The sequence below is a fragment of the Pseudorasbora parva genome, chromosome 16, assembly GCF_024679245.1.
Source record: "Pseudorasbora parva isolate DD20220531a chromosome 16, ASM2467924v1, whole genome shotgun sequence".
In the NCBI taxonomy this organism is placed as follows: Eukaryota; Metazoa; Chordata; class Actinopteri; order Cypriniformes; family Gobionidae; genus Pseudorasbora; species Pseudorasbora parva.
Genome location: NC_090187.1, coordinates 32,120,815 through 32,130,584, shown reverse-complemented (window position 1 = coordinate 32,130,584; position 9,770 = coordinate 32,120,815). Strand labels below are relative to the sequence as shown.

Below are 9,770 nucleotides of genomic sequence, written 5' to 3'. Positions count from 1 at the left end.
AATCAAGTTATTGCTCAAAAATAATGAATACACCTGTTGCTATGCAACATCCTTTGTCTCCAAATGAGAGTTTAAATTCTTAGTTACACAGATTGGTAAGGAAATGTAATATTCCTTAGTTGATCAGATGTAATGTTCAAAAAGATCAGAAGGTAAAGAGGTAAGATTATTTTTTATTAAATACTATAAGATGCAATGTCTATTAACGGTAATAAAAGTACAGAACAAAACAAGCATTTTAATATTCAAAGTACAAATGGTAAGAACGTTAAGTTTAACAATGCAAGCTCAAACTATTGACTGGAGGTACATGGTTCCATTTCCAAGAAGAAAACAAAAAACATTGCATGAATCAGAAAACCTGACAAAGACAGCTGGTTAACTGGCTTGAACCAAACTGCACACATGAAAAAAAAAAAATTAGATGGATTAAAACATTTAAACGGGCATTCTAGCTTTTTGTCCATATTTCCAAAACATGCCAAACTCTTATCCAAATCCCTGAGGGACATGAACAGATACGATCTCAACAGTGTGATAATTACCAGTGACTTCACTGATCCTGTGCAAAATGATATTGCGCTCATAGCCGGTCTCATATGCAGAACCTCACACACACGCAGCAGCAGGATATTGGGGTTCTTTGTTGCCAACCAAAGACATTTATTAGAGTTTTGGGGGGGTTGGACTCCCGCTTGGAGGCTGCAGTGCCTGTGAAAACACACAGTGGGGGCACTGCACACTTGGGAGGTCACGCATCCCATGCTAATTTAGTGCTGTTCGCTCACTGGGGCCAAACCAGGACTCGCAGACTATGAAATAACATGAATATAGAGACACACATTTACATACACATACACACACATACATTATTTCCAATCCTTTACATACCAACTCCTTTCTGCACCAAAATACACCGCCAACTATTCCAAACAAACAAAGATTAAAATCTCAAATACAGTTTGTAGAAAGCTAACAGAACCTTGACAATACATTCTTGCCCAGATATTACCCATACTAAATTAATAAAAAACAAATATAAGTGCCATGTTTGTAGTTTTATCCCCCCTGCAGTTAACAATTATAACATTTAAGATATTCTGATGTGTATTCAGTCAAAATAAGCAGCAGACGGACACCGATTTTAGCTGGGTTTAAAATGAGTCTAAACCCACCAGAAACAGCCATGTTTCACTGCCTGAACAAATATTGCTGGTGTTCATCTAGTCAGAAAAAGACACCACTATAAATACAGTAAAATGGGCTGTTAAATACTGGTAAAGAAAACGGACATAAAACATTCAGATGCACTGCATTAGATAAACATCATGATGGGTCTTGAACCCTTGCCAGGTCTCCATTCCACACCCAAGGATATTTTAAACATACAGAGCATCTCTGTGGACGATATTAATGCATGCTGTCTGTCTCAGAGGAGTCACTGTTCTCACCACTGCTACTGCTGGGGTCAGTGTAAGCACAAACACCATTTTCATGGCTGTTCATCAGCTCTTGGATCTCAGTATGCCACCCCAGGATCTCTGCGAGTTTCCGGACAGAGTCGGAGAGATCTCCTAACTCCATATAGTCACCCCTCCTCAGGGGTCTCCGTTCAAAGGGCCCGACCGGATCGCGGTTCAGCAGCAGACGAGGCACTGAGGACTTGACAGTGTTAATCAGGCTGGCAAAGGGCTCAATCTGTCAAAGCAGAAGAAATTGAATCATTTTAGATTTTATAATATATACACAAAGAACATACTCAAAAAGAATACATTCATTTATAAAGCAAAAGTAAATACTTCTACACTGTTACAAGACACTTTTAAACTTTCAAGAATCCTGTAAAACAAAATGTTTCAAAGTTACCACAAATATATTAAGCAGTATAACAGTTTTTAATATGGATAAGAAGTCTTTCTGATGCTGACAATTCAGCTGTGACATCACATGTAAAATAAAATAAAGTGAATAGTCAACTTCATTTGTTAAAATACTTCTAAATATAGTTTTTGATTAAAAAAATAAAAGGAAGCTGTGGTAATGACCACAAAATAGAAAAATATTAAAATATTTGTTCTTAAATGTCATGTGGTGTGATGTGATTTTTTTTAAAGTGCAAACATTCCATAAATAGTTTTTTTGTTTTTAAATCATACATTGTAATTATTTTTAGAATATGTCTCTCACAGTGGACATGCACCTATGCTGACAGTGTCAGACTCCTCTATGATTTCTAAGTGGGAGAACTTGCAAAATAGCAGGGTGTTCAAATACTTACTTTCCTCACTGTATATGCATTTTAATATTAATTTATTATTATTAACAATACAAATTTTAAACCCACCTTTAAAGAAGTGCCCATGATCATGAGAAGGTCAGCTTTTGGGAAATCTTTGGCATGTTGAAAGTACTTTTCTGGCAGATCCTCTCCAAAGAATACGACATTAGGTTTGACTGCCCCAGCACAAAAAGTACAGATGGGTATGTTGCCGTTCATTATTGCTTGCTGAAAAAAAGAAAGAAATGGAGGACTATGTAGTGTGCTAAAATGGGGTGCATTCTACAAGTGATCGAAATTACACAATTGATTACCTTGGCTTCCTCTGCAGGATATGGCGTATAGCAGAGGTGACAGGCAGCAGTGGAAAAACTCCCATGAGCCTCCACGAGTTTGTCATCTGGGATACCACACACTACAGACAGGGTTTGGAATAGAACACTGCAATAACATGTTTACTGCAATAACTGCAATTATGTTTTTAAAGGTGCACTATGTAGTATTTTTGCAGTAAAATATCCAAAAACCACTAGGCCAGTGTTACAGATTTTGTTCAGGTGTGTTCTTACAATATCCTAAATGTGTCTAACTATTTGTAAATTGTGAGAAAATTGCTATTTTAACTAAGTACCGGGACATTTCAGCATACCGTTTGAGGAAGTCGCCTGTCAATTGCGTCATACCTGCGCTACCCTCGGTTTCGGGTTTTATTTGGCAGGAGAGCTTGACTCTTAGCAGTGTGAACAAGTGAACGCACAGAGTAACGTCATAACATCATTTTAAACACACTTAAATGTATCTAATATAATAAACAGAGCTGCATTACTTCATAACCATAACCGGAAGAGCGGAAATACTGCAGGCGCCCGGCGACTGTATCCAGTCACGTCATAATAAAAGCCCCAGTGTTCGCGAGGTGGGTATTTGTGTAACAATCTCTCCAGCAGCTGTGCTCAGCTCCACAACACTCGGTCCTGCTTTGCTTCAAACTACAGTAACGTTAATAACCGCATTCATGAACGTGATTTCTGCCCGAGTCCTATTTTCCACTGGCTGTGAGATGAAGACCACATGTCCCAAGATGCAGCGCTCAAACTTTCCGTCATCAAACTACGCATTTGTTTTAAATAGGCGACCTCTAGTGGACGGAAAGTTGCATAGTGCACCTTTAAGGGATAGTTCACCCACAAAAAAAAAATTCAAGTTCTTCCAAAACTGTATGAATTTCTTTCTTGTGCTGAACACAAAAATTGTTTAACTCAATTGTTTTAACAACATTCTTTTAAATATATTTTAAATATATTCCCTTTAAGAGTTTTAAATTTTAATCTCACTCTTTTCAAGTCCATCGATGTTCTGAGTGTACATGCGGAGCAACAGGCCCTTCTGATGCAGCATATGGATGAAATAGTGAACGTAGTTTGGACGGTGGTGTCCAGGGTACAGCTCTTTAGCCAATGAGAAGAAAGGATGAGGGTTGTCAGAGAAGTAGTCAATGTTAAAGATGGCCTCTGGGTAAGGGATGTCATACTTTGCAAGGTTTGCATAAAGACCCGTCCCTGGCGTCCTGATATAGAGACAGTTGTTAGTGGAGTGACCAAATGATTCAAAAATAGTTTAAAGGTTTTGAGCGAGTATCCACCTGAAGTCTGGTATACCGCTGGCTGTGCTGATACCTGCTCCAGCAACCACCACAATGTTTCGCACCCGTCCGAGCTTCATCAGCCTGCCGATAGTTCCCAAAGCCTCACGTGGCACTGAGCTGCCAGAGGGTGAGGACAGAACAGACTTGGTGCTGGGACCCTGGTAGGACTTACCTTCCCTAAAAAGAAAGAAAAATATGTCTAGAAAAATAACAAACCTGCTTTTTAAAGAAGGGGGGAATTTTTTTTATTATTTTGTCTGATCAATTCCTTAACCAAGTTTAGTGTTTTTATTTTTGCTAAATACAAAATCTTTCGGCTTTTTCCTTCAGGGGTCGCCACAGCGAATCTTCTGCCTCCATCTATTCCTATCCGCTGTATCCTCTTCTCTCAGACCGACTACCTTCATGTCCTCCTTCAATACATCCATAAACCTCCTCTTTTGTCTTCCTCTTGACCTCCTGCCTGGCAGCTCTAACCTCAGCATCCCTTTTCCAATATATTCACTCTCCCTCCTCTGAACATGTCCAAACCATCTCAACCTGGCCTCTCTAACTTTATCTCCAAAACATCTCACATGTATGATGTACTCTGATGTACTCATTCCGGATCCTATCCATCCTCGTCACTCCCAAAGAGAACCTCAACATCTTCAGCTCTGCTACCTCTAGCTCTTCCTCCTGTCTTTTCCTCAGTGCAACGGTCTCCAAACCATACAACATAGCTGGTCTCACTACTGTCCTGCACACCTTTCCTTTCATTCTTGCTGCTGGTACTCTTTTATCCAAATACAAAATATTTAATATTATATTTTATAGGTGGGGTAAGTGCTTTCTAGTAGTAACATCGGTTACTACTACCCCAAAAGGGTCTTGTCCCCATTTTGATAGCTCTGCTACACACACACACACGCACGATTATTAGGAACACCATACTAATACTGTGTTTGACCGCCTCTCGCCTTCAGAACTGCCTTAATTCTATGTGGCATTGATTCAACAAGGTGCTGAAAGTATTCTTTAGAAATGTTGGCCCATATTGATAGGATAGCATCTTGCAGTTGATGGAGATTTGTGGGATGCACATCCAGGGAACGAATCTCCCGTTCCACCACATCTCAAAGATGCTCTATTGGGTTGAGATCTGGTGGCTGTGGGGGCCATTTTAGTGCAGTGAACTCATTGTCATGTTCAAAGAAACCAATTTGAAATGATTTGAGTGACATGGTGCATTATCCTGCTGGAAGTAGCCATCAGAGGATGGGTACATGGTGGTCATAAAGGGATGGACATGGTCAGAAACAATGCATAGGTAGGCAGTGGCATTTAAACAATGCCCAATTGGCACTAAGGGGCCTAAAGTGTGTCAAGAAAACATCCCCCACACCATTACACCACCACCACTAGCCTGCACAGTGGTAACAGAAGGATGGACCCACGGTCTCATTCTGTTTATGCCAAATTCTGATTCTACCACAGAGTTCTGCAACGGGTCGGGTACCCGCATAAAAGGGGCTAAAATGGGTGGATTGTGACATTTATAAAATTCACGGGCAGGGATGCGGGCGGATAATTAACTGTGCGGGCGGGTAGTAGTGCGGATGTAAAATGTGCACAATATTTCTGTGGCGAGGTGGACGAGCGAGAGAGCAAGCGCAAACGGGGGCATCACCTGTGAGCCACACTGGTCTTAAGTCCTCTCATGAGGGAGCTCTAAGGACAGAGATCACCAGACCTGGATTTGATGTTAAGTTGTGTCTACGTTTTATTATGCGTGTGTGTGGCAGTTGTCCGTGTGGGGCTACCCACGTTACTTTTGTTTTGTTTGATTAAAGTCTTTTAAATGGTCGCCGGTTTCCGCCTCCTTCTTCCCCCCTCGAACATACTCTATTACAATTTCTATGTCCAAATTACCATTACACATACACCCAACAACGATATGCCATTTGACCCATCACGTCACCACCACTGTGACATTGCAACTTTCGTTGATACCTCTCGTAGCCCAGATGGAGCGAGTGTTGCAGGAGTGGCTATGGATGAAGTAAAAGTAAAGTTGGTGAGTGGAGTATATGAAATTGTTGACAACGAGTCTTTAAAGGCACAGCCTGTTTCATTAGCCCATTAATGACGCTGTTGATGTTGAGAGAGGTGCAAGATAAAATAAAGCATTTTAATTGGAATAATTTTAGCGTGTGTGATTTATGGCGGGCAAGGGTTGGGTAACGGGCCAAATATTAACGGGTCTGGGCGGGGGCAGATTTAATTTTGATATTCTCACTGTTGGATCTGGTGCTAAACCTTGCGGGTACGGGCGGGGGCGGGTCTCCAAAAATGGACCCGTGAAGGACTGCTCAACCATCTGAATGTCTCAACAGAAATCGAGACTCAGACCAGGCAAAGGACTGCTGCATACAGGATGTTTTTCCCCTTTTCACACCATTCTTTGTAAACCCTAGAAATGGTTGTGGGTGAAAATCCCAGTAACTGAGTAGATTGTGAAACACTCAGACCGGCCCATCTGGCACCAACAACCATGCCATGCTCAAAATTGCTTAAATCACCTTTCTTTCCCATTCTGACATTCAATTTGGAGTTCAGGAGATTGTCTTGACCAGTACCACACCCCTAAATGTATTGAAATTGAACAGGTGTTCCTAATAAGCCTTTAGGTTAGTGTACGCAACACAGTCAACAACTATGGCGGAATCTGCCGTGCCAGCCAGCCGAGGGTACGATGTCATCAATAAATGAAAGCAATGCGTGTTATTATGGTAATCTAGGTCAAATGTTCAATGAAAAAGTCATCCCTTTCATCCCAAAAGCACAGCAACAGTTCTCATGAACAACTCGATAGCACCAGCACAACAGTCCAACTAATGAATATATTACAATTGTGACAAGATTAGAGGGTTATATAGATCACTAAAAGAAGAACCAAAGGAAACAAACATATATTAGGAGTTTATCGTCTTATTTTTTCGGACACAGTGCAAGCGGACACTTGAAACACAGTGGTTTATAGGATGTGGAAATAAATGGGTCTTTATCGTTGCTGAAGTGAACTATGATATGATTGCAAATGGACAAACAAGTGAACAAGCATATTCAAGCAAAAGCCAGCATATATTAGCTTTGAAACAAACCAATGTTACTCGCCTATCGAGAAGAAATAAAGCAACCTCTGATTACAGGCCTTTGTGCTCCTTGAGTTCTCTCCAGCATTATTGTTCAATAGACGTGTTCCACATTTGTTTTTTATCTGCCATCTCTCTTTTTCTGTCGTCGCTTGGCTAATGTCCGTCCTGTGTGTCGTGTCTTTTGAATAATGACGTGCACCGAGCACTCTTCTCACAGTCATTAGTAGACACTAATGACTAATAATGACCCCCCCATTACTATCGGCTACAAGTTTGTTTTGGTACTCGACCCGAGACACTTATAAAGCCGTTTTGAAATAACACTTAAGCCACCTTTAATCAAACTTGTAGGGTCATAATAAAAATAATTCCCTTCTGACATCACTTTTGACCACTAAATATATGGTTTAAGTTTTTTTTATTCTTCCTCGGAAACAAAGCCAATTTTGTAACAAACAATTTTGTAATTGCTGATCGTTTGCTGCAAAGCTTAACAAGGATTTGGCATCTCACCGTGCTAACAAGGCCTGCTGTTCACTCACGCTCATTAGGCTGAGATCATTGACAAGGCCAGAGTCTGAAGGTTTAGTGCGCTGAGAGTCCTGAGGGTTGATGACTGAACTGCGGGTCACCCTGGTGATGGCAGGCGGAGTGATCCTTCTGTCCCTACTCGACTTCGCCTTGCTCATGTTGACACCTGGAAATACATTTAATTTGCAAGTTTATTTGTGTGCATTTTCATTTCTAAGAGTAGCTGGATTTTCAGAAGGAAACAGTCATGTTGTACTTACTAATGTACAAATGGAGCTATAGACCAGGTCACAGCAGAAAATAATAATGATAATAATAATATTCCCCAATCTCCCCATACAATAATGATTTCTGAAGGAACTAAGGGCATTTTCACACCTATTGATAGTTTTTTTTTGGTTCAAAAATAGGGACCCAATTTGTAACAATGTTGTAGTTTTTTTGGTTCGGTTCACTTTGACAAGTTCTCTGCGTCATCCATCAAGATGATGATTAACAAGTTTGCTCCATGTCCATGAGCTTATTGTGGCTTTATTTGGACCGGAGAGGCACACAAAAAAAACTAAACAAAGGATAGCCATCATTCCTGCCGTAAAATTATATACCACATTTATATTAATACTGCAATTCAAACACACTTTCTCTGGATCTCCCAGACAGCAAAGAGAAGCACAATTACGCAACATTTTAAGAGGAAGAGGGACTGGACTCTTGGTTTTCAACTGTGATAACTAATGTGCTCATTTAAAGAATCAGACACTTTTGCTATAATAGCACATTTCCCATTATAGATTATAATACCCCTTGGTTCATTGGTCCATTGGGTCGGATTGCTTTCATACCTCAAGCGAACCGTCCCAGAATTCGTTTGGCCCAATCGGGCCCAGGCGGTCTAGGAGGGAGGTTTGGTGTGGATCTGAGCACGATTGCAGTGTTCACACATATGCCTAAACGAACCGACCCAGGGGAGAAAACACACCAGGTTCCAAAACAATCGCTCAGGTGTGAAAGCCCTCGAACGCCTGTTTCACACCGCAAGCGTGAGCAGCGCTTGAGCAGCACTTCAGCGTAACTACACCGTGACTGCAGCTGCAGAAGCGCGAGAGTATTCACACTGGAAGCGTTGGTGCAGCGTCACAGCAGCGGCTCCCACAATGATAGAGCCTATTCCTGTCTGAGTATTAAATTCTAAACTAAAATAAATTATTATATTTTCTGGCTAGTTTACTTTACTTTTTATAATACTTTCACCCGAACTGAATAATTAAAACAAGTTTAAATGGGTAAATCTTCTACAGATGATTGTTATTCTTCGTTTTCTTTAATGACATACTCCAGTTATTGTTAAAACACCACATGTGCTTCTTGTGTGCATTTTGAGCGCTTTTGTGATATTTACTTTGTCCATCAAAAGTGTACTTTCGCTTTACACCGTGACTGCCGCTGCAGACCGATCCTACCTGTCTGAATATTAAATACTAAACTAAACGAAAGTTTGTTATATTTTCTGGCTAGTTTACTTTATTTTTTATAATCATAACCATACTTTCACCCAAACTGAATAATCAAAACAAGTTTAAATTGCAAAAATCTTCCACAGATATTTTTTAGTCTTCGTTTTCTTCTCTGATATACTCCAGTTATTGTTCAAATACACTACACGTGCTTCCTGTGTGCATTTTAGGCACTTTTTGTGTGAAATCACATTTATTTTGTCCTTTCAAAGTGTGCTTTTACTTTAATTGAGCGTCAGGAGCGTCAGCAGCGCAGCAAAAATAGGCTCGCCGCCGAAACCCCCGCTTCACTGCTGCTCACGCGACGCTCCTGCTTGACGCTCACGTGCTGCTCCTGCTCCCGGTGTGAATGCACTCATTGATTAACATGGGCGCCGAAAAAAATACGCGCTGCTCACGCGCCGCTCACGCTTGCGGTGTGAAACGGCCGTAACACTGTAGACTGGAGTAATGGCTGCCAAAAATTCAGATTTCAGACTTTCATAAGCAAAACCTTGCCATCCGTGGTATGCATGTTTGAGATTGTATTACATAAGTGTTTTTTTACATTTATGTATAAAAATAGGGTAGATGTTTTAAGAAGACATTAAAAATGTAAAGATGTTTTAAGAAGACATTTTTTTAAAGAGATGACATGATTTGCTATTTTTCTTTTCACCTTTCTT

At 40.6% G+C, this 9,770-nt stretch overlaps 1 protein-coding gene across 2 annotated transcripts in view; it reads right to left on the bottom strand.

Moving 5' to 3' along the window:
* Window positions 1-153: 153 nt before the first annotated feature.
* The window catches only part of si:dkey-103i16.6 (uncharacterized protein LOC557125 homolog), a 16,121-nt gene continuing 6,504 nt past the window's right edge, over window positions 154-9,770 (bottom strand). The window contains exons 2-7 of one of the 2 annotated variants that reach the window (XM_067420303.1): window positions 7,574-7,757; window positions 3,921-4,100; window positions 3,613-3,845; window positions 2,593-2,693; window positions 2,345-2,506; window positions 154-1,698 (exon numbers count right to left, since the gene is read on the bottom strand). In XM_067420303.1, coding sequence (XP_067276404.1) covers window positions 1,411-1,698; window positions 2,345-2,506; window positions 2,593-2,693; window positions 3,613-3,845; window positions 3,921-4,100; window positions 7,574-7,749 — 1,140 coding nt within the window. In that variant the 5' untranslated portion in view covers window positions 7,750-7,757 and the 3' untranslated portion in view covers window positions 154-1,410. Of the gene's footprint in view, window positions 1,699-2,344; window positions 2,507-2,592; window positions 2,694-3,612; window positions 3,846-3,920; window positions 4,101-7,573; window positions 7,758-9,770 lie in introns of those variants that run through there. The other variant, XM_067420304.1, reaches the window with a different exon arrangement.